The 26005-nt window shown below is 43.1% G+C and overlaps 1 protein-coding gene across 4 annotated transcripts in view; it reads left to right on the top strand.

Moving 5' to 3' along the window:
- Positions 1 to 26005, top strand: part of RARB (retinoic acid receptor beta) — a 751528-nt gene that overhangs the window by 709327 nt on the left and 16196 nt on the right. For all 4 annotated transcript variants that reach the window (XM_033930170.1, XM_033930168.1, XM_033930169.1 and 1 more), the window contains one exon: positions 11343 to 11501. In XM_033930170.1, the coding sequence (XP_033786061.1) occupies positions 11343 to 11501 (159 nt within the window). The remainder of the gene's footprint in view (positions 1 to 11342; positions 11502 to 26005) is intronic.

Here is a 26005-nt window from a genome sequence, read left to right as displayed (position 1 = left end):
GTGCATACCTTTTTAGAATGCCCACAACTGGGTGATGTTTGGTACTGTGTCATTGCAGCCCTCAAATATGTTGTAGGAGTGAACCTGCCATCTTCCTACAGTTTACTATTTCTAGGGGGCAGGATAGCTTGATCCAGTTCCTATGTTGTTATTGGCAAAAAAACAGAAGTTTGTCTTGCATGCTTTACTGATAGTCAATAAAGTTATTGTGCATAAAGGGGAAACGGGAAGAACCGCCAAACTTTCATATGTCGCTGCTGTAGCACTTTAAAGAAGCACTTGAGCACTTTATAGCTTACTAGTGTTTAAGCCCGTTACATTAACGGGTGCTAGAGTACATGTCTGTGTTTTTTTTTTTAATTTGTCTCTCTCTCCTTGGATGCTGTCTGTCTGTCATTCTTTCTGTCTGTCTCTCCATGGCCCCCTGTCTATCTTTATTTCTAACTCTATCCTCTTCCCTCAATCCTGCATGTGCCCTTTTTTCTTTCTCCTCCCCACTTCCTTCCAAAGTCTGCTCCCCCTGTCCCTCAGACTTCCATTCAGTGGCTGTCCCTCCTCTCCCTCACACTTCCATTCAGTGTCTGTCTCCCTCTCTCTACCCCTTCTATCTACTGTTCACCCTCTGTCTTGCCCCTTCCATTCACTGCCCTCTCTTCTCTTTCCATCCAGTGTCCGCCCTCTCTCTCTCTCTGTTCCATATGGCATCTCCTCCTTCCTTTCCCCTTTCCTTTTCCCTTGGTCTGGCATACATTCCTACTTCCCTCCATGCCCTGCCATCTCTTCTTCCCTCCAAGCCATTATCTCCCCCTCTGCTCTCTTTCCTCCTTGAACTTCATCGGGCAGCAGCAGCAGCAGCATTCACAATTCATTGCTGTTGCCGGCTTCAGGTCTTCCTCTCTGTCGGGTCATCTTCCTGAAACAGAAAGTAGGCAGGACCCGCCAGAGAGGAAGGCCTAAAGCCGGCAACAGCAGCGAATTGTAAACGCTGCCCGAAGAAGCCAGGCCTTGAAAAACCTGAGGCAGACCGCTTCTCTTCCCTCCCAGCCCAACCCCCGCTGACTCGGCTCCCTTACCCTTTCCTATCCCCGCCTGCGTCGTGGAAGCGGCAATCGGGGTGGCGAGGACGCTAAGGAGACTGTGAAGGTGTTGGCGTGCAGTGGCGCTCCACGAAGCCCTCCTCCCGGCAGCCACCACCAGCACCAATCGGGGCGGCGAGGACGAAGGCAGGGAGAGAGCTTGCCTGCGCTTCCTCCAGCGATTGATGAGTGAGGGTGGGAGTAGGGGAGTGGCCAGAATTTTCCCTGCCTCCGGATTGGCTGCCACGGATCAGAAATCACGGCGGCAGGGATCACGAAATTTCAAGAGCGCATGAGCGCTCTAGGGTTTTATTATATAGGATAATTTGGCACTTTTTGTTTGATTCAACTTCAAGAAAACAAAGAAAATGAAGCTAAGTACAAAAAGCCTTAGTTATAATGTGCAGTCCTTCAATATTGTTTGCTAACGTTATTACATTGAAAACGGGGCATTCATAAATATAATAAGATATATAAACATTAGAAAATAAATAAATAGGAGAGTTTAAAGGGACCAGCCTAAGGTTCGAGGTCATAAATAGCTGCATTCACTTGAGGCATCCCTTCTCCAATAGCAGATAATTCACCAGAGCGTTGTGTTTAATAACTTTTAGAAGAGGATTACTCTCAAGCACAGTCCATCTATATATTTTTTGAGTGATTGGTCAGAGACTTTTGTGTGTTGGTCGCTGTAGAACTTCAACAGGATCGAGATGATAATAAGCTACCTGCTCCAAACTTATGGCAGACACCCATATCAAATGAGGTAAATAAGAGCGTTGATTTATGATTACTTTTTGTATTCAATATGAGTCTCTCAGGGGGGTGGGGGGTATGGTTGGATTGATGGATGAATGCTTTCTGTGCTGTAGGGTTTTATAAATGTATCGGATATGGAGAATTGGACTGCCCTGTTCCGATAAGGGTACACTAGCAGGGTACGTGTGGTATTATAAAAGGAGTAGCCTAGTGTTTAGAGCAGCTGAGGTTGTGAGTTTGATTTCTTCTGCAGTTCCTTGTGACTCTGGGCAAGTCATTTAATACTTTGTTGCCCCATGTAAACCACTCTGTGTAAACCGCAAAAAAAGTGGTATATCAAGTCCCATCTCCTTTACCCTTTATATGATAATATGGGAACTGTACTGTATAGCTATACTCTTTTCAGATGAGTTTGTTGACACTTGCCTTCAATATTTATTCTGTTAAATCTGTTTATAGTGCAATGTGTCTAGTGGTCCTGAAATCTAGGGTCTTGTTTCTGAACTAGCAAGTTGCTTTCAGAAAACTGTCAATCATATTTTCACTCTACCTTCTTCCTATGGAGCTGCTCCTGCCCCCTCATTTTGTTTTCTGCAAGTTGCTCAGAAGTGTTTTTGATCTGCTATACGTTTTATTATTTTCGAGCTCTTGCATGTGCATAATGAAGCAACTCCTGCAAGGACTCCTAAAAAGTCCTATAGGCTGGTCCATAGAGACCTAGAGCAGGGGTAGGGAACTCCGGTCCTCGAGAGCCATATTCCAGTCGGGTTTTCTGGATTTCCCCAATGAATATGCATTGAAAGCAGTGCATGCAAATAGATCTCATGCATATTCATTGGGGAAATCCAGAAAACCTGACTGGAATACGGCTCTCGAGGACTGGAGTTCCCTACCCCTGCCTTAGAGGAAGGGCAATCAGTGTCAACTAATGAATGCCGATTAGTTTTGGTAATTTTCTAGTTAATTGAAAAATGTATTTTTATACACCAGCCCCTTAATTCTATATAGAGACATATTTTCAAAGCACTTAAGACTTATAAAGTTACTGAGGATCCCTAGCGATGCTACTAAAGGTAAATGCACCAAAGCTCATAGGAACTGATCAGACAAAGCCAAACAGTACAAAACGCTACAGCAAGATTTTTGCTAGGAAAATCAAGACAGATGAGTGCCACCACACTACTGAAAGAGCTACACTGGCTCCCGATTGAGGGTGAAATTCAAGATCTTATTTGCTGACACACAAAACCATTCACCTCTCAGATCCACAATACCTAGCAACTAGAACATACATCCCTGTGTACCCTACGCTCGGGCTAAGAATCCCTTCTACAAATACCCTCCCTTCAAAGACCTCAAATCCAAAAGCACCGGGGCAAGAATGTTTTCGGCAATGGCTCCAACATGGTGGAACACTCTACCAAAGGAATTAAAACTAGAAAAGGACCCCAGAAAATTCAAGAAAGGGATAAAGCCTGTCCTTTTCTCAGGCTGCTTCCGCTGAAATTATGAAGTTCACAGAGAGAGGAAGCTAGAACTTTCTGGGATGCATGTAAATAGATTATATTTAGTTGAAATGGCCAACCTACTTAACATTTATGTAAATATAGTATACTTAGTTGAAATGGTAACCTACATGTGTATATATACGTAAGATGATTGAATGGTATAAACGTGTGCATAAAAGTAGGATGTTTGATGTGCTTGCATTGATTATGATATAAATGTGTGCATAAAAGACAATTTATGGCATAAATATACCGGTATTAAAAACACTACAGAACCCCTTGCAACTCTGCATTGAGCCCATGTATTGTAACACCTTTAAAGAAGCTGATGTAAACGACTCAGAATTGACTCCCCAGTCATTAGTAGCCGTATAGAACCTCTCAATATAACAATTTACCGCGACAGCATCACTAGCACGGTTTTGTAAAAGGAGACCTTAGTAACCTATGGAACTTTGAAAGTCTAAGTGCTTTGAAAATGAGCCCTACAGTGTTCTACAAGTCAGGTGCTGAAAAGCACAGTTACTTACCGTAACAGGTGTTATCCAGGGACAGCAGGCAGATATTCTTAACGTATGGGTGACGTCACCGACGGAGCCCCAGTACGGACCTTTTTAACTAGAAAGTTCTAGTTGGCCGCACCGCGCATGCGCGAGTGCCTTCCCGCCCGACGGAGGAGTGCGTGGTCTCCAGTTAGGATAAGCCAGCTAAGAAGCCAACCCGGGGAGGTGGGTGGGTCGTAAGAATATCTGCCTGCTGTCCCTGGATAACACCTGTTACGGTAAGTAACTGTGCTTTATCCCAGGACAAGCAGGCAGCATATTCTTAACGTATGGGTGACCTCTAAGCTAACAGAGAGGGAGGAGGGATGGTTGGCCATTAGGAAAATAAATTTTGTAACACAGATTGACCAAAGTGCCCATCCCGTCTGGAGAAGGCATCCAGACAGTAGTGAGTAGTGAACGTGTGAACTGAAGACCAAGTGGCCGCCTTGCAGATTTCCTCAATAGGCGTGGAACGGAGGAAAGCCACAGAAGCAGCCATAGCCCTGACTTTATGGGCCGTGACAGCACCTTCCAGCGACAGGCCGGCCCGAGCATAACAGAACGCAATACAGGCAGCAAGCCAATTGGACAGCGTTCGTTTAGATACAGGGTGACCCAGACGGTTAGGATCGAAGGTCAGAAAAAGTTGAGGAGAGGAGCGGTGAGCCCTGGTACGGTCAAGGTAGTACGCCAGGGCACGCTTACAATCCAGCGTGTGAAGAGCCTGTTCCCCAGGATGAGAATGGGGTTTTGGGAAGAAGATCGGTAGCACGATGGACTGGTTGAGGTGAAAGGCTGAAACCACCTTAGGAAGGAATTTAGGATGGGTACGCAGAACCACCTTGTCATGGTGAAAAACAGTGAACGGTGGATCGGCGACCAGTGCATGTAGCTCACTAACTCTCCTGGCAGAGGTGATGGCAATGAGGAAAAGCACCTTCCATGTGAGAAGTTTGAGCGAGGTAGTAGCAAGAGGCTCAAAGGGGGGTTTCATGAGGGCTGACAAAACCACATTGAGGTCCCAGACGACCGGGGGAGGCTGAAGAGGTGGTTTGATATTGAAGAGGCCTCTCATGAACCGGGAAACCAGAGGATGAGCCGTGAGGGGTTTTCCAAGGATAGGCTCGTGAAAAGCAGTGATGGCACTGAGGTGGACTCTGATTGAGGTAGACTTGAGGCCAACGTTAGACAGAGAGAGCAAATAGTCCAGTACAGTTTCCACCGCCAATGAGGTGGGATTGTGATGATGCAGGAGGCACCAAGAGGAGAACCGGGTCCATTTCTGATGGTAACATTGGAGTGTGGAGGGTTTCCTGGAGGCATCCAAAATGCGACGGACAGGCTGAGACAGGTTTTCTGGAGAGGTCAGCCCGAGAGAAACCAAGCTGTCAGGTGGAGGGAAGACAGATTGGGATGTAGCAGAGACTGATGTTGCTGCGTAAGCAGAGAAGGAAATACAGGAAGAGGAATGGGCTCCCTGGAGCTGAGTTGAAGTAGGAGGGAGAACCAGTGTTGCCTGGGCCACCGAGGGGCGATGAGAATCATGGTGGCTCTGTCCTTGCGGAGTTTGAACAGGGTCCGCAACATCAGAGGAAGTGGAGGGAAGGCATAGAGGAACCGATCCGTCCAGTCGAGAAGGAATGCATCCGGGGCCAGACGATGTGGAGAGAAGAGTCTGGAGCAGAACTGGGGCAGCTGATGGTTGTGAGGAGCTGCAAAGAGGTCCACCTGCGGAGTGCCCCAACGAGTAAAGATGGAGTGGAGAGTGGGAGGATCCAGGGTCCACTCGTGAGGTTGAAGGATGCGGCTGAGCTGGTCGGCCAGGGAGTTCTGTTCGCCCTGGATATAGACCGCTTTGAGATAAAGGTTGTGGGCTGTGGCCCAGGTCCAAATTCGGAGGGCCTCCTGACAAAGGAGACGAGATCCCGTGCCGCCTTGCTTGTTGATGTAGTACATGGCGACCTGATTGTCCGTGCACAGGAGAAGAACCTGAGGATAGAGAAGGTGCTGGAAGGCCTTGAGAGCATAAAACATGGCTCTGAGTTCCAGGAAATTGATGTGATGTTGACGCTCCTGAGGGGTCCAGAGTCCCTGGGTGCGTAAATCCCCTATGTGAGCTCCCCATGCATAGGGGGAGGCATCTGTGGTGATGATCATGGAATGAGGGGGCGGATGAAAAAGGAGGCCCCTGGAAAGATTTGAGGAGTTCAACCACCATTGAAGAGATCGCTGAAGAGACGATGTCACAGAGATGGGATGAGAAAGAGGATCCCTGGTCTGTGACCATTGGTTGGCGAGGGTCCATTGTGGTATCCTCAGATGGAGTCGCGCCAGAGGAACTACATGGACTGTCGAGGCCATGTGACCCAGAAGAATCATCATCTGGCGAGCAGGGATGGATGGTTGGAGGAGCACCTGTCGACAGAGGTGAAGCAGTGTCCGGTGCCGGTCGGCCGGAAGGAACGCTCTCATGAGGTTGGTATCGAGGAGTGCTCCGATGAACTGAAGGCGCTGCGTGGGAAGCAGATGCGACTTGGGATAATTGATCTCAAACCCCAAGAGATGGAGGAAAGAGATGGTGTGGTGCGTTGATTGCAGCACAAGTGGAGAGGTTGTTGCTTTCACCAACCAATCGTCCAAGTAGGGGAACACTTGTAGGTTGTGGGACCTGAGACAGGCCGCTACCACAATCAGGCACTTGGTGAACACCCTGGGTGATGATGCGAGACCAAAGGGTAGCACTTTGTACTGATAGTGGTGATTCAGTATCTGGAATCGGAGGTAGCGACGTGAAGCCTGATGGATTGGGATGTGAGTGTAGGCCTCCTTGAGGTCCAGGGAACATAGCCAGTCGTGTTGAGACAGAAGAGGATAAAGTGTGGCAAGGGAGAGCATCCTGAACTTTTCCTTGACCAAACACTTGTTGAGGTTCCTGAGGTCGAGGATAGGACGAAGATCCCCTGTTTTCTTGGGTACCAAGAAGTAGCGGGAGTAAAAACCCTGACCTCTTTGGTCTGGTGGAACTTCTTCGATGGCATTGAGAAGGAGGAGGGATTGGACCTCCCTGAGGAGGAGTGGAGTTTGGGAGGAGTGAGAAGCAGACTCTACGGGAGGATGGTCTGCAGGAAGAGTCTGGAACCTTAGTGAGTATCCGTGACGGATGATGTTTAGAACCCACAGGTCTGATGTGATGGCCTCCCAGCGTCGTAGAAAGATGGTGAGGCGGCCCCCGATAGGTTGAGGCAGAGGCAGCGAGGGTTGGAGACTGGCTATGCCCTGGAGAAAGGAGTCAAAAGGGCTGAGGAGGCTTAGTTTGAGGGAGAGGCTTGGCTGTCTGGTGAGATTGCGAGCGAGCCTGAGTGTGTTGTTGTTGTTGTTGGCGAGGCCGACGAGACTGCTGTTGAGGAGGATTAAGTGGCCTAGCAGAAAAACGACGTTGGTAAGAGGACTGAGGTCTGTATGGTCGTGTTGGCGGAGTCTTCTTTTTAGGCTTAATGAGGGTGTCCCATCTCGTCTCATGAGCCGAAAGTTTTTGTGTCGTGGTATCCAGAGACTCCCCAAAAAGTTCATCACCAAGACAGGGCGCGTTGGCAAGGCGGTCCTGGTGGTTCACATCAAGGTCAGATACCCTCAGCCAGGCAAGGCGTCGCATGGCCACTGCCAGAGCAGAGGCTCGGGAGGAGAGCTCGAAGGAGTCATAGATCGAGCGTACCATGAATTTCCTAAGCTGAAGAAGGGTGGAAATTTGTTGCTGAAATAATGGAACCTTGCGTTCAGGGATATACTTTTGCAGAGCAGAAAGTTGTTGTACCAGATATTTCATGTAAAAAGAAAAATGAAATGAGTAATTGTTGGCTCTGCTAGCCAGCATGGCATTCTGGTACAGGCGCTTTCCAAATTTGTCCATTGTTTTACCCTCTCTGCCAGGAGGGGTGGAGGCATAGACACTGGAACCATGAGATTTTTTGAGAGTGGATTCTACCAGGAGGCTCTCATGTGGCAACTGGGGTTTATCAAATCCTGGGATAGGGATGACCCGGTATAAACTGTCCAGTTTCTTAGGGGCACCTGGAACAGTAAGGGGATTCTCCAAATTTTTATAAAACGTCTCCCGTAGAATATCATGGACGGGGAGTTTGAGAAATTCCTTGGGGGGTTGATCGAAGTCCAAGGCTTCTAGAAAGGCCTGGGACTTCTTGGAGTCGGACTCAAGTGGGATGGAGAGAGCCCCAGACATCTCCCGAAGGAATTTCGTAAATGAGGACTGCTCAGGTTTTGAGGTGGATTCAGCCATGGAGGGTTCCTCATCAGTGGAAGAGGCATCCTCCTCGGTACCGAGTGGGGATTGCTCCCATAAGTCAGGGTCCCTGATGGCCGGCTCAGCATGGCGGGTTTTAGAAAGGGACTTGCCAGATCTCATGGATACGGTGCCGGGAGATGAAGACCGGTGCCGATCTCTGTCCCGGGAGGAGTGGTGCCGATCCCGGTCCCGAGACGATTGATGTCGATCCGGGGGCCGGGAGGGGTCCTCCGCCGCGCAGGTCTGGAGTGTAGGCTGTGCCGATAAGACCGGCATCGAAGTGTTCATCGGTACCGAGGGGGTGGCCACTGGCATAGTGGTGCGATGGTCGGGCCGGACCGGTACCGGAAGGAGTGGTGCCAGCAGGGTTGGAAGCAGTTCCTGAAGCTGGTGCTGTAGGTGTTCCTGCAGTTTGGTCTGGAGGATGGCCGAGATACGGTCCTCCAATGGGGGCACCGGTACCGTTTTACTTTTCTTCGGTACCATAGGTGCCGCTCTACGCTCCGGTGATGAGGAGGCCGATGAAGAGGCACTCACCGTTATCGGAGCGGAGCGCTTACGGGACTTGCGGGACGTCGGAAGGACCGGTGTCACCGCCGTGGCAGGAGGGCGCTCGAGGGAAGTGGAAGGCTTCTTAGCCGGCTTACCTGGCGCTATCGACCCCGCAGAAGGATCAGGTGGTGTCGATGTTGACAGTGCCGATTTCGGTGGTGCCGTCGACGTCGGGGTCGGATCCATAGCAGAACCGGTGCCGAAGAGGAGATTCTGCTGGATTTGTCTATTTTTAAGTGTGCGTTTTTGGAGAGTCGCGCAGCGGGTGCAGGTGTCAGCCCGATGTTCCGGACCCAAGCACTGTAGGCACCAGTTGTGTGGGTCCGAAAGGGAAATCGGGCGTGCACACCGCTGGCACTTCTTAAAACCCGGCTGGGGGGGCATGAAGGGGAATACGGCCTCCGCGAAATCAAAGCCGGAGGCTTGTATGATGGCAACAGGCCCCGCCGGGGCCGGTTGAAAAATAAAGGAAAAAAGAAAGTTTTTTTTTTTTGTTTTTTTTTTACCAATTGGAAAGAAAAGAGAAAACCCGAAGGAAAAAAGTAGAAAAAATCAGAAATAACGCGAGCGGGAAGGCAAAAAAGGAGTGTTCAACAGCCGTTGAAACCACATGCGTCTTCTTCGCTCCGCGGAAACGAAGAAACTGGAGACCACGCACTCCTCCGTCGGGCGGGAAGGCACTCGCGCATGCGCGGTGCGGCCAACTAGAACTTTCTAGTTAAAAAGGTCCGTACCGGGGCTCCGTCGGTGACGTCACCCATACGTTAAGAATATGCTGCCTGCTTGTCCTGGGATAATGAAAGTTAGGTGCCCAAACTTGGGGGGGAGGGGGTAAATGGCATTTGGGTGCCTAACTGCACTTAGGCATTATTCTATAAGTTAGCACCTAAGTGATTTAGCATAAAACTGCACAGGGGGTGTACATGTGAGTAGGGTGTGGGCAAATCACACCCTTAAGTGCTAAACTTATAGAATACTGAAAGTTGTGTGCCAAGGTGCCATTACATCTGCCTTTTACTTGGTGTAACTATTGTAGGCAGTGGCTTAATAAGGAGGGGCGGTCCACCCCTGGCTCCTTCTTGGTGAAGGTGTAGGCACCCATCCTGCTCTGCCCCCTATAGCTACACCTGTATAGCTGTATCACAAAATGATGATATATACAAAGAATGCTACCACTCACATAAATTCCACCAAAATTCCAAAAAGGGAATGTTTTGGTTTGTAAATTCATCTGTTCCCAACTAGTGCCAAGCACCTCACTGCTAAGGAGTGAGGTGCTTGGCATTCTTTGTATATCATCATTTCGTGATTCTCAAGACTCCTGAGGCAGGCCTGTTGGCCGAAACATGGAGTCATTGAGTCATAGAGTCGTTTGAATGTACCATTGTGACATTGGAGGAATAAAGATCTTCACATTATCAGATGAGTTGGAGGACACTTTTGTAGTGCACATCATTCTGATCTGGACAATTCCATTTTGTTTTGTTGTATTTGTATCTGTGGTTTTGTTTGCCCCCCCCTGGTTTGTTCTTGCTGTAAAATGTCAACCATGACATTTAAAATTATACCTGGATATTCAGCACTGGGCCATTACCGGATACTGGTACTGGATGGGTATAAGGCAGTTGCCAGACGTTATCCACCTATCGCTGATATTCAGCACCAATACCTGGGTAATTAATTATCCTAAGTTGTCCAGATATCTGGGTACCACTTCTGGGTACTCTGATTGCTTCTTGCTTCGCCCCCATCTCTGGATAGTGCGTGGGGGTCAGTGAGGATTTCAGCAGCTGAAAATCCAGTTCTGGCCCCAGTCAGTGGCACTTTTCTGGGTCACAGCCACTAAATATCAGGTCCATTTGTCATGGTTGATCTACCCCTCTAGTATTCCCTGAGAATGAAAGGTATCTAAAAAAAACAAAAAACATTTTAAAGGGAAATTAAATCAGGTGGGTTTGTACATTTATTTTAGGTGTCTAGCTTGGGTTTCCAACTTTAGCTGAAGATGTTTGGCAGTACATTCATTTTGCTGCTTTCACCGTGCATAGGGTTTGATTGATCAAGGACTTCTCTCCAAAGTGTAGAATAAAACCTTCCATTAAGCCAAGCACACAAACCTCTCGCAGTCCCTAGCCCCCAAGCTACAGGAAATGTGAAAAGCACTAAAACCCCTTTTAAATCAATTCTGCTTCTAAAGAAGCACTTTATGTTGTGCAGTATTTAAAAAGCACAAAAGATTCATATGCACATATCCAAATGTATTTGGATTGGAAAACAAGACACGTGTTTGATTTCTTAAAAGCAATTCACATGACAGTAAAAGCACCGTCACCAAATAACCATAGAGTAAGTACTATAGCTTCTTGCCTTTGATAATTAATTTTAATTTTCTCAGGGCGAGGCCACACATTAATCTCATTAAATACATCTTGAAGTTGTAGTTTTTAGGTTCAGCACTGCCATCTGCTGATTTTCAGAAGCTTCAGGGAGCAAACGAATATTATTCTGTATGCACTAATCCTACAGCATCATTGGAGTATAGCAGCTGAACAAAATAATTGCCATGTTTATACTGAAAGATGCTTTCTTCATTCCAATTCAGATCGCCAGGACCTTGAGGAACCCACAAAAGTAGACAAGCTACAAGAACCCTTGCTGGAGGCGCTGAAGATCTACATCAGGAAGAGAAGACCTAACAAACCTCACATGTTTCCAAAGATCTTAATGAAAATCACGGACCTTCGCAGTATTAGTGCAAAAGGTACTGTCTGCAGCCATCAAATTTCAAGGTTTGATGCTGTGGATCTAAAATCATTACGCAGGTCCAGACCTGACCAGTACTTGGATGGGAGAGCTCACAGACAGATTGGGTGCTAAAGGAATGACACGGGTTACTTTCCCGTCTGGATCAATAGTGAGCTGACACTTCAGGATATTAGTGAATATTAGGGTGATGAGGCTTTTACTCCCCCCCCAAAAAAAAAAAAAAAAAAAAAAAAGTGCACTGAGTTTCTTTATGTTCTGTGAATATTTTTAAGTTCCATGACCCTTTCTGCAAGTAAGAATGTTAATCCTAAACCTACTGAATTCCAGCAGAAGCTGTATAATCCCTATCTAAAAAGAATTAAGTCCAAAACGCACCTTGTTTCCATGACTGCTTTCTGATGTACAGAGCTATTAGCAAATCGTATTTTCTAGGGAAGCTGTCTAAACAATTTGACTTACATATAATGGAGACAGTTTTATAAAGGATTTATATATATATATATATATGTAAGTCTTCATACCCAAAAGGCCTCCTATAAAATCACCTCAAGTGTAAAAGTATGTGCACCGCGATTAGGTGAACACCACTAGTACGTGACTTTGGGGAACACGTTCGCTGGAGAAGGTTGGCTGGAGTGTGGGTAGAGTCATGATCTATGCGTGGACTTTGCCTGCTAACATTTATGGCCTAATTAGAGAGAAAAACTTGCTGAAAGCAATAGGTTTCAAGTGCTCCTTTATGCTTTGGGAATGATAATTCTGAACGAATGTCTAAGGGTAGGGGTAAGTGCCCTGAAACAGGAGTGCTGAGCGAAGTCAAATTTAATTTGTTCAAATGAAGAGATAGCCAACAGATTTTTACTGGATGATCAAAGAACTTGCGATGGTGTGTATGGAATAAGGCAGTTAGAAGGAAAAGTAAGCTGATCAGAATAGAACACTCTTAACGGATTTAGCAGACACTAACGATTAATGCTATGCAGAACATTGTGGGCTGCATGGCTCCTATGCTCACTAATTCATTAGCAGGCCTTAGTAAAGGAACCCCTTGATGAATAATGATCAGAATTTTAAATGGGATGTGGTAGGAAATGGGAGGTCAGTATTCTTTGACCAGAAAAAGTGTTACATCATCACATTTTGCGTAATAAAGAAGTTTCACTGCAGTATTTTGAACTATTCGAAGCCTCTCGAAACCAGAAAGCTTCAAATCTTGTACCAAAAAGAGTTGCAGTAATCAAGGTATGCATTAGAAGGTACAAAGATCACAAGATGTGTTGGCAGAAGGAAAGATTAGTAATATCAAGAATAGCTCCCTAGAATTTTTCCACAGAAGTTTGAAAGTAGATAGGAATTCCATTAAGGGCGCCTTTTACAAAGGTGTGGTAGCGTTTTTAGCGCACGCACCAGATTAACGAACACTAGCCGAAAAATTGCCGCCTGCTTAAAAGGAGGCGGCAACGGCTAGCGCGCACAGCATTTTAGCACGCGCTAAAACCGCACACTTAAAAGGAGCCCTAAGTGTCAGGGGACTAGGAATAAAGGTGAGATCTTTCCTGCCACACCTATTGCGTAGCATTGAAACCAAAAAGTTGTCCTTTGTTCTCATCAGATCAGAAAACCTTGTTCCAAATGCATGCAATATCCCCTACATGTTTCTTTGCAAATGCTTATCAGCACATCATATGGATTCACTAGTGGTTTCCTTCTTACCACCTTCCCAAATAGGCCATGTTTGTGGAGTAATCTCAAAATTGCTGCCTCAATCAGGCCAACCCTCCAAAGTAAGTATCTATAGGCTAAGGAAACTGCTGAGGAAATTCATTTAAGGATTAAGATTGCTTTTTAGTTGTTTGTTTTATAATAATAATTTATTTCTTATATACCGCTATACCGTGAAGTTCAAAGCGGTTTACAGTAAAGATACATTTTGTCAGGACGTGTTATGCAAGGGGAGAAAGGGTAAGAGTTAGTCTCAAATCTAGAATTGGGGAGGCGAGGTAGAGAGGAGTGCCTTAGCGAGGAAGAGGAGATTGGGCATTTAGAATTTGTTAAACAATCGAGTTTTCAGGGATTTTCTAAAGCCTGCGTATGTAGTGGCCTCAAGTATGGGTTTTCCAAGCCAAGTGTTCAGCCCAGCTGCCTGGAAAGGTAACATTCTATTTAAAAACTTTTTGTATTGGTAAGATTTCAGGGAGGGGTAATTAAATATAAGCCAAAAACAAACAAACAAGAATGCGTGACAAAGCAATATAGATGCATTTGACCAGTTATTTAGGACAACGGGCCATACAATCACAACTTCAATGGAAGAAGGTTGGGGGTAAGACCATTGTATAGAACAAACCTCACTAACTAGAATTGGATCCTCCCCCCTGGTCATTCGATTTAAGATTGCTTTAAAAGAACGTCAGAGTCTCTAGCTCAGACTGGAGAAAATGTTGACCTCAGCAATTTCAAGATTGCTCCACAAACATGGCCTGTATGGAAAGGTGGTAAGAAGGAAACCGATGTGCTGATAAGCATTTGCAAAGAAACATGTAGGGGATATTGCATGCATTTGGAACAAGGTTTTCTGACCTGATGAGAACAAAGGACAACTTTTTGGTTTCAACGCTAAGCAATAGGTGTGGCCTAACACCATCCCAACCATAAAGCACAACAGTGGCAGCATTGTGTTGTGGGAATGCTTTGCAGCAGTGGGAACAAGGAAGCTTGTGAAAATTGATAGAAAGATAGAAGCCAATACACGCAGATCCTGGAGTTAAACCAGACACAGAACTGAGACTGGGGAGAAGATTCAACTTTCAGCAGGAGAGTGATTCTAGGCACAAAGCAAAATCAACAATGAAGTAGCTCTATATGAAGTGCTGTGCCTTCAAGGGCCTCGTATTAACCCATAAAAACCTCTGCCACAATGCACCCCTACAATGCACCCCTACATGTAGGGGTGCCCAAATTGCACCCCTACATGCCCAACTGCCCCTTCTACTCCGAAACAGAGAAATGACTCTGCATTCTCCTAGGAAAAGCCTTTCAACTGGAAACTGCACATAAACACTCCTACAACTTTGGGATCATTTGCCCACACAACTCAGATTCCTGGACTCCCCGACGACTTTCTTAAAAAGTCAGTAAAGACCTTCCTCTTCTGTTAACTGCTCCGGGTCTGAAATCAGTTATGAGGAACCAGGACAACGAAGTCCTCAAGTGATAAGAACCGATATATGAACTGCCAGATGAACAAGACTATACTACTGCTTGATCTCCCCTCTATTTACCACCAACATGCTTTTCAGTCCGTGTCCTTCCAGAGTCTCCACCCCCTAAACTATATATGTCTTTGCTCCACCTGATTCCCCTCTGTACATGATAACATGTTAGCCTCACCTTGTACCTAGATTCTATGCCTATGGAATCTGTACATTGTTCATTGTTAGCCTTTAATATTATACCTAAGTCCTCCTGTTATTCTGTTACCCTCCCAGTTTTCCTGTTAGTTCATTCCCAGAATCTCTGTTTGTTCTTCTGTTACCCTTCTGTTACTCTTCTGGGAGAGCAGGAAATAAATAAAGTGAATACCCTTAAGGAATGTCCCATGAAAATCCAGGCCTGAATCCAATTGAAAATCTGTGGCAAGACTAGAAGTCCACAATCCACAGATAATCCACAGTCAAGTCAAGCTAAAGACTTCAAGCTAGGTGGTCCATAGTTGCATTTGTGACCCGCAGGGGAGATTTGTGGAGTGGTCAGGTACAGATCTACTGAAGTTGGTCCCTGAAGGAAAAGGAAATTGATCCCTTGGAAGTGAGTAAGCCCAGATCTGAGAACCCTGCCTCCACAACCATATGTGGCAAGCTGTTAGGTCCCTGTGAAACAGTGTCTGGAGTGGGGGGAAGCTCAGATAGCTGATATGGGAAACGAAGCAGAGGAAAGATTGCAATCCTGAGGGAGGTGGAGGTGGGGAGAAAGGCGTATGCCCTGGTACCCTCAATGTGCAGTTGGTGGAGTAGAGGTAGGAATATCTGAACATTTTACAGCATTTTTAAAAGAGACTTTAATATGTAAGCCATCAATAATGACTTTGGACACAATCTGGGTAACTATTTAATATTTGGCTAAGATTCTTCTTCCAGTGGTTAATAACCAATATCTCAAATGAAAGATTTAGAAGAGAAAATTCTACATTTTGATGATTTAAATGAAATTAAACCTGTGGTGAAAAAGTTGTTGAAATTGAGCAAACTGTGTACCAAGTTCAAGGAACCATAATAATGGGATTCAAGTGAAATTGGAAGTGGTGGAGAATTTGCTCAGGAATGTAAATTTGAGATAGGTAATGTCCCTCATGATATAAGAGCTTTTCCTAGGGAGATGGGAAAACAAAGTTTTGGATATTTTTCAGATATCTATGGATCATTTGCTATCTTGAAGGTATATTATCCCCTTTCCAAACAATAACACCGGGGGAAGGGGAGACATTGGTGACTAGGGAATTTACTACCCCCTCTTTGAAGTCTCCTTGAGAAATAATGCTTCATTTAGGACTTCCTTGTGCATTACTGGTAGCCACTTTGTCTAACAGTACTGATAGAGATTAGGTACTAAAATGCTATTTCTGGAGAAGCCATTTTCGGGTATTTTTTCCTGCTATATGTCATGAAACCCAGAAGCTGCAAAATCAGTTTCTTCTGCTTTATGCTGGTGTTCTTCAGTTGAGGGCTTCTTTCTATCTTAAATATCCATCTAAATATGTTTGTTGGGGATCCTACATACTTCACCACCTTCTTGGCTACTAAGAGAATTTCTAGAGTGGATTCTTGGCATCAGAAAATGGGTTAGATTGTTTAGATTTTTTTTCTCTTTAATCAAATACACTAGCCTGTTCTTAGTTATAGAATATTTCCTTATTGATTTCCTATTATTTGGATCTTTAATTTGAGGACTAGAGCCAAGTAATACAGTATGGGTTATGATAATTTACCTTGCTTTTTTAAAATTTACATCAACTTTTCATGCCGATATTTAAAAAAAGGATCGGGAGGAGTACCGGGCAACTATAGACCTGTAAGTCTCACGTCGGTCCCTGGTAAGATGGTGGAGGCGCTGATCAAGGATAACATAACCCGGCACTTAGACACACACGACCTGATGAGAGCCAGCCAACATGGATTCAGGAAAGGGAAGTCATGTTTGATGAACCTACTTCAATTTTTTGAGACAGTGAACAGACAAATTGATAATGGAGAACCGGTGGATATTATATACTTTGATTTTCAGAAAGCGTTCGACAAGGTTCCACATGTGAGACTCCTCAGGAAACTTCAAGGCCATGGAATAGAAGGAGATATACTAAGATGGATAGGCAAATGGCTGGAGAACAGAAGGCAGAGAGTGGGCATAAATGGGAAGTTCTCAGACTGGGAGAATGTGACTAGCGGTGTGCCCCAGGGCTCGGTACTTGGGCCCATCTTATTTAATATTTTCATCAACGACCTAGAGGATGGAACATCCAGTGAGATCATCAAGTTTGCAGATGACACAAAGCTATGCAGGGCAATCAACTCACAGAAGGACAGTGAGGAACTCCAGAGCGACTTGAGCTGATTGGAGAAATGGGTAGACAAATGGCAGATGAAGTTTAATGTGGAAAAATGCAAAGTGATGCACTTAGGCAGAAAAAATAAGGAACACACGTATAGTATGTTAGGTGAGACTCTGGGAAGAACCGAACATGAAAAGGACCTGGGCGTATTAATTGATAGGACCCTGAAGCCGTTGGTGCAATGTGCGGTGGCAGCGAAAAAACGCAAACAGAATGCTAGGCATGATAAAAAAGGGAATCACGAGTAGATCGGAGAAAGTAATAATGCCGCTTTATAGAGAAATGGTCAGACCACACTTGGAATACTGCGTCCAACATTGGTCTCCATACCTAAAGAAGGATATAAAAATACTCGAGAGGGTGCAGAGACGAGCAACGAAGCTAATAAAGGGCATGGAGAACTTGGAATACGAGGAACGACTCAAGAGACTGGGATTGTTCTCTCTCGAGAAGAGGAGACTGTGAGGGGATATGATCGAGACTTTCAAAATACTGAAAGGAATCGACAAAATAGAGCAGGGAAAAAAATGATTTACAATGTCTAATGTGACATGGACAGAAGCTAAGGGGGGACAAGTTCAGGACAATTATCATGAAGTTCTGCTTCACGCAGCGAGTGGTGGACACCTGAAATGCTCTCCCAGAAGAGGTAATTGCGGAATCCACCGTTCTAGAATTTAAGGGTAAGTTAGATATGCATCTCCTTATGAGTGGCATAAAGTGACATGGGTAAGGGTAAGCTAGACACACATCTCCTTACGAGAAGCTTAGAGTGATATGGGGTCTAAAACTATGGACCTAGGGTCTGTTCCGGAGATAGCACTTCTTACGTTCTTAAGTATAAGTTTGATTACTTGATATGTATAATTAATCATTCAAAAAAAATTAAAAGTTTAATGCTGGCTTTTACAAAGCTGTGGTAGAGGTTTCTACCATGGGCCGGCGGGGTAAATGCTCATAGAATTCCTATGAGAGTCAGAGCATTTACCTCACTGGCCCACAGTAGAAACTTCTATTGCAAATTTGTAAAAGGAGCCCTAAGTTATTAAATAAAAGAGTTCAATCTGTTCTTCTAAGAAAAATTGCCAAACCGCACCATTTTGTTAATTACTTTTTGAATATATCCATAATTGGTCTTCCATACTGAGCATTGGTACACAAGCGCACGCTTTAAGCAGCAGTTGCCAATTAAGCTGCTAGCTTTCGCTCTAGGTGTGTAAGAAGTACATGGAAAATAACATGACGCAAATTTTATTAAAATAGTTATTTCGTTTATTAATTGTCATAATGGACCTCAAAAGGTTATTGCGTCATCTGGGAGGTCTTTACAGTCGCCAAAATGCTGGCCTTTCTGACAAAGATCTCAACCCGATAATTCGTTGCTCCTCAATATGTACCTTTTGTCCTGCATGACATCATTACTTGTCAGCCAATCCATTAACAGAGGCTGTCCTTAAATTTGGACAAAGAACTTCCTTTTAACATGGAATAAAAGTTTCAGAAATCATATTTTTGTTTACATTCATTTCTGAATATACATAAACTTTTTACTACATATCCAATATTCTTTTTGTCACTCTCAAACCTTATTTCAGACAGTTCATCTGTGTAAAAGACAACCTGCTGAAAAGTTCTTGTCCCTATCAACACAGGAAAAAAGGAGGGGCTGTTCCCCCCTGCTCTGAGTTGTACAAGAACTGACAGTTTCAAATTTCACACAAACTCAGAAACCCCAGATGTTGCCTCTCAGGCTCCCTTTAAGTTTCTTTAGGTTGCAAATATATAAAATATATTTTCCAAAACCCACTCTCATGTTTAGTATACCTTCACACATCATTCATATATCATTCATTCGGGGCCCCTTTCACACATCCAACACACTTAATACATGTTATACTCCATTTTGGGATAAGTAATCTAATATGCTCTTCCTAACCGGCCTAAGCACATCTGGTATCAATTAGACCCACAAGGCTTAAGGCGGGAAGCTGAACAAAGAACAGACAGAGAGAGACATAGGCTGAACACAAAATGGAGTAAAGCCCAGCAGAGGATACAGAAAGACAGAGAACAAAATGGAGTCATTAATATTTCTATGTATGTATGTTATGCATTACCTAATTTCCTCTATGATTCTGGCTTAATAGCAAAGTACATAAAGAATATTATTATGCTTTTCCTTAATATTAATCTATAGTGTGTTTTTCTGGCCTTGGCTACATCCATATTTAGATTTTTATTCACCAACTTTTTGTACGCTTCTATTGGGCGTGGCCTTAACTAACACATATGCTTGTATCTAACTAGAGTTACCCAGGACCATACGAAAAGCAGGCGTTTTTGTAGAAAAACTCCACAAAATACTCCACAAACACATCTTATTCATTATCCATTCCATAGCGCCCCCTAGAGTCCACGAGCCACTCTTCAATACTGAACATTTATTCCAGTGATAGTCAACAAAAGGCCTATTTTTCACAACCTTTTGGAAAAGAGAAGTTGTATTCTGCCGTTTGGGGGAGGATGGACTGGAGAGGGCTTCAATGGCTGGGAGGGTTTAGATGGGATGGAGTAGGTTTTAACGGAGATTTCGGCAGTTGGAACCCAAGCACAGTACTGGGTAGAGCTTTGGTTATTCTTGCCCAGAAATAGCTAAGAATAAAAAATGTAAATTGAATCAGGTTGGGCAGACTGGATGGACCATTCGGGTCTTTATCTGCCGTCATCTACTGTGTTACTGTGTTACTGTGAAAACAGTACCTCAGACTCGGACAAGCAATAGCGACGATTTCTTGCCATTTCATGTGCGCATTTAAATATTAGGGAAAAGCTCGATTTTTAAAAGATTGTCTTACTGAGGAACAACTTGGTTTCTTGTTTTTAACAGAAAACATGGATACCAACCAATATTGACCCTTTGATTCATGAATTTTGCCCACCCGATTACAAGATCATCCCTAAATGTAGGGAATCCAAATACTGGGATGGTCTTCCAATTCTCTTAAAATCCTTTATGATGTGGAAATCTTAGCATGTGAATTGAAAGACCCCCCCCCCTCTTTATTGAAATCATTAATATGCATTATTTACTATATACCATCTGGCAGTTGGTACAGCGCTTGAGATGATTATTTTGAGTTCTTGATTTACAATACATAAAAAATTCCTCATATTGGGGGTATTTTACTAAGGGGCGCTAACGGATTTAGAGCATGCTAAATGCTAACGTGTCCATAGAATATAATGGGCATGTTAGCATTTAGCACACTAAATTGGCTAGTGCACCTTAGTAAAAGACCCTAATTGTTTGTTGCTTGGTGATATAAATCTGCATATGGAGGATCATTCTTCTGCAGTTAGGGAATTTTTGGATCACCTAACTTTGCCAAATTATACCATTCGATTTAGTTACTGGGCCCAGTAGAAAACTGATTAAGCCTCTTATATTTTTGACCAAAGTGACTTGGAAGCAGAGTCTACAGTCAGATAATTTTTTATGCACCTTCACTTTGAATTAGCAACATATGGTTTTAAATGAACACAGGCCTGCTGTACAGGTTAGGTCATGTGGCCACATTGACTCTCCTAAATTTTGGTCACATTACGACTTAGCCCTCCACCCCCCCCCCACCCCCCCAATTTGTCTTCAAATTTTTATTCCTATTTGAAATAAGTACTAATATTTTAGATAAAATTGCTCGAAAAAAACATCATGAATCAGACCCTTGGTTTGAGTTGGATATTTTGTTCTTGAACAGAACAGTGCATCGTCTGGAGCGTTCATGGCATAAAACTGGTTGTGTGGCCCTTAAGGAGCAATGGAGAAAGTACAGGAGTACAAAAGATGCTTGAAAGACAAATGCAAGGCTTATTATTCTGCTATGGTAGGTAAGATTGGGATAGATCAAAAAGGTTTTTAGTTTGGTTAATAAGATGATGAATGTTGATAAGTACAAACATTCATCATGTGAAGCTTTGCCTTCCTCGGATGCTTTAGCTGAGTTTTTTCATTCATAATAATATAGGATTTAAGATCCTCCTTTCAGGCAGGACCAGACTGTATAGAATGCTGTTCGTATTTGGACTCTTGTTCTAAAATATTTGAAATAAGTACTTTTCAGTTTTGTAGAGACCTCTTTAATTGGATGCAAGAAATGTTACATTATAGCAAGTTCCCTGTTGATCATGGACATATTGTTATTACCCCTATTGTAAAGGATTGCAAAGGGCCAATTGATTCGATGTCTAATTATAGACCTGTAGCTTCAATACCATTTCTTGATGGAGGTGGTTGTTGGGTCGGTTTAACCTTTTGAATTCTTTAGTCTTATTTCAGACCAATGTTATATCATTATACTGGCTCCCAGTGGACGCGTGGGTTATTTTTAAATTTGGCTGTTTTTGCTACAAATTGTTGTATGGGTTGTTACTGAATTATCTAATGGATAATTCAGTACATTACTTCTGAACATTTACAGCGTAATTTGACTTCACTTTTGGATCACTTTTTAGTAAGGGTCAAAATGCTCTATTTCTACAATTTGATCTTAGTAGCACATTCAACCTGGTAGATCATAACATACTGCTTGGCCATCTTGATTCTACAGGAGTCTCTGGGCAAGTTTATCAATGGTGTCAAGATTTTTTGCATTCCAGGTCTTACCAGGTACTATCAAGTGGCATTCTTTCTCATTCTTGGAATAATCCCTGCAGCGTACCTCATGGTTCACCGTTCTTTAATATTTATCTATCCTCCTTGGGAAAAAAATGTCTACTAAGGGCATTAAATTATACAGTTATGCAGATGACATTACGGTTGTCTTGTCATTGGATTCAGTACCATCAAACAATATCAATCAGTGATATCAATGACTGAGAATTGGATGTTATCTTCTAATTTAAAACAACTCACAAAAAACTAAATTTTTCTTTGCAACTCCATCTAAACTTACCCATTGTCTGCACTTGGATGGTACAATATATACTATAGAACCTGTGTTGAAACTTTTGGGGGTATTTTTAGATCAGAATCTAACAACGTAAAATCAAGTGAATGATGTAGTTCATTCAGAGTTGTTTTGAAAGATCAGCTTTTCAACTTTTGGTGAAGTCTTTAGTACAGTCTGCACTTGACTATTGTAATAGTTTATCTAGTGGGTTGTAAGAACCATTTTAAAAGGCTCACTTTGATTCAGCTGTTTGCATAATTTTTAACATGTAACGCCTTATCTTTGCAAATTACACTGGCTCCCAATGGAAGCAAGTTATTTTTTAAATCAGCTGTTTTTGCTACAAATTGTTATATGGTTTGTTACTGAATTATCTAATTGATCATTTTATTTTATTTACTTCTGCACATTCACAGCGTAAATTGGTCTTTTTTACATTTCCTTCGCCCAAAGGCTATGTTTACAAGACACATCATGGGGAAGGGCTGTGGCTCACTTGTTAAGCCTATGCACCCAGAGGTTATGAGATAAAATCCCAATGCTGCTCCTTGTGACCCTGGGTGAGTCACTTAATCCTCCATTGCCCACTGCTTTGAATGTCAGCTTTAAAATGCCAAAGTGACAAAAAAGCGGTAAATAAGTCCCTATTCCCTTATCAAGCCGTTAGCTGGTAATCTGAGATTCACCCATTTTAGAAAGTTACTGAAGACTTACCTTTTTCAAAAATGTTGAGCGAAGTAGTGATGGCTGGTTGATATGTTTTGTTATATTGATTACGATTTTGTAGCTCACTGTGTTTGTGCAGTTTTTCTTATTTTATCAGCCTAGAATGGAAGGTTTTGTAGAATAAAACTAGTGTTATGTTATTAAAATATATTGTGTAAATCATGGAAATAAAATTCCTACATTAATATATTTTGAACTGTAATTTTTAAAGACAGCAGAATGTAAAAAAATATATAGAAATGTGTACAAGACACTATAAGAAGACCTCCACGAAGGAGATATGAAATAACCGCAGAGAGCTTTAATTATATAAAGATCATATGTTTATACAAATAAAGAGTGAAGTCATGGTTAATGCTGGGTGAAGAATTCAGTGTTCACAGCACAACACATCAGTGGTTGCAGTAGAGCAAAGGAAAATACCATTGGCAGATTATCTTTAGATATCATCTGCTGTGGCATGGCCTGGAGCTGAGAGGGATGAAGGATGGCAGAAAGAGGTTTTCTCATCTTCCATCAAGCAAATGGCAATACATAAACAGTCAGACCATATGGCCTTGCTTCTGTAAGTAGGCCCTGGCAGCAACCAGTGGGACAAGTTGAATGTTTTAGACATACAAAATAAGAGCCTGTGGTCTGACCTCTAAAGAAAAGGCATTTGCCTGATCTGAATCCAAAATGGTAACTTTGACATGGTGTTCAAAGGGGATAGATTTTTCAAAATTGATAAAGCCCAAACTCTGAAGAAGATACATAGTCTGGTTTGTGAGGAATAAATGGGTATATGTCTGCTTGAGATCTAGGGTACACAGCAAGCCCCCCCTTCTTTAGGGATGGATGGCCCCGCAGACTTGTTTTTCACTGGTTCTACTCTTACTTAATTGAATGTTCCTATCTGGTTCACCACTTTAATTCCACCTTATCTTCATAGCTCCTATTGTCAGGGGTTCCACAGGGATCTATTACTTGGGCCTTTCATTACAGCATCTTCCTAGCACATTTGGCTCTTCTTCAATCTCTCAGTTTCACCTTCTTTATATAAGCACATAGCATCCAACTTCTTCTCAATCCTTGAGGTTTGATCCTCTTCTAGCTGTTCTACAGTCTCCAGGAAATTAGACACAGTAGCAGATTGTTTGGTTGACTGTGAAAAATTTAAAACTCAATACCAGCAAGTCAACTGCTAAGGTATTCCACTCACAACCTCCTAATACTCATATGACTATCTTCATTATCAAAAGAACACCCCTTCCTTATCACTCATATATCAAAATACAGTGTCACTGTAGATGACTGTCATTCCATTCTTATATATCAAATGTGGTCTCCTCCTCCTCTTTCAATCTTAGGAAAATATGCTACTGTATATTCATTCCTTTTAGAACCATCTTCTTTGCATATTCTTCTTCACACCCTGTTTCTTTATTTATTTCTAGTTTGATTACCTACCTCCCAGAAACACTAGCTACAAAAACAGAGCATTTAAACACTAGCTATAAATAATACAAAAACAGAGCATTCAAACTTCTCTTTGGTTGTTAAGAAACACAACCACAATCCACTCTTTTCTACAGAAAATGGCTTATAGAATCCCATATAAATTCAATATTTTGTTTCACTAGATTTAGTCCTTTGGACTGGCCTCTTTATTGGCTAATCTTCTCACTTCCTACTCCCCTGCAAAGATTCTCTGATCCTCCCAACAATGCCTTCTAATGGTAGCCTCCCTCTGCAATATCTACTTGAATACCATTAGAAATTCTTGCTTTAATGTAGTCGCCCCTATACTCTGGAATAGCCTCCACCTTTATCTCATCCTTTGAGAAGTTTGGGTCTCAAACTATTTCTCCCTTATTTTCCCAGTCGCCTCTCTTCATTAATTATGCTGTCCACTCTTCCATAGTTTTCTTCTTCCCCCTGCCAGCTATTGAAGAATAACAACTAGTTTCCTCATTCTCATATTTGCCTTTCCTTACGTTTTCCTCTATTGATATTGTAGCTGTTTTTCCTTTTTTTGTGTGTAAGTTTCTATGTATTTTGTCTATGTACAATTGTAAAGACCTGTCTTGCTGTGAAAGGTCTTGCTTTTTAAATTCTTGATCCTCTTTCCACTTTTATTGACTTTACAAACTGCTTAGAATTATTTTAAAATACATTTTCAGTATATCAAATAAATTGAACTTGAACTTGCAAAAGCTTCTCATTCCCCTGTCAAGCAGTAGATAGGAGGGGCAAAGAAGAAAGGATATAATTGATACCTTCCCACTTTAAATGGTTTTACATGTATTAACTTTAATTTAAATCTGTGCAATGCACTGCTGTAGAAACATTAGTTCAGGAGTGGAATGCAGCTCTAGGACATTAGAACATAATAATAGCCTTATTGGATCAGACCAATGATCCATCAAGCCCAGTAGCCCATTCTCACAGTGGCCAATCCAAGTCACTAGTAACTGGCCAAAACCCAAAGAGTAGCAACATTCCATGCTACTGATCCAGAGCAAGCAGTGGCTTCCCCCATGTCTTTCTCAATAAAAAGACTATGGACCTTACCTCCAAGAAATTGTCCAAACCTTTCTTAAAACCGTTGGCAATGCATTCCAGAGCTTAACCAAGAACATAAGAATAGCCTTACTGGGTCAGACCAATGGTCATCAAGCCCAGTAGCCCATTCTCACAGTGGCTAATCCAGGTCACTAATACCTGGCCAAAACCCAAGGAGTAGCAATATTCCATGCTACCGATTCAGGACCATGTCTTTCTCAATAACAGACTATGCACTTTTCCTCCAGGAACTTGTCCAAACCTTTCTTACAACCAGAATTGAGTGCAATACTCCAGGTGTGGTTGCAATAAGAAAAGGGAGGGAACTTATGGGTAGGGGACAGAATCAAAGTGTAGGCAGAACAAGGGCCACAGGGGCCATTGCCCTATCAATTTTCTGTTTCATACAGCATTAGCATCCATGGGTAGGGGGGATAGGGACAAAGATTATTGGTTGGCCCTACCAAACAAAAAGATGCTTCACTGCTCTCACTAAGCACCTTGGTATACTGCTGATATTAAAATAATAACCTCCAAGTATGTCATAAAACTCATGCAACACACTATTGAACATATCCCTATTTCACATTTAATGAACCTCAGTGACACCACTCAAATCTCAGGCTTTAGCATTGCTTTAAGCTTCACATGCCAAATCATCATTGGTTCTCATGT

This window comes from Geotrypetes seraphini, chromosome 2 (assembly GCF_902459505.1).
Source record: "Geotrypetes seraphini chromosome 2, aGeoSer1.1, whole genome shotgun sequence".
In the NCBI taxonomy this organism is placed as follows: domain Eukaryota; kingdom Metazoa; phylum Chordata; class Amphibia; order Gymnophiona; family Dermophiidae; genus Geotrypetes; species Geotrypetes seraphini.
Note: the sequence above shows the minus strand (reverse complement) of the source record. Positions and strands in the feature narration are given on the sequence as shown.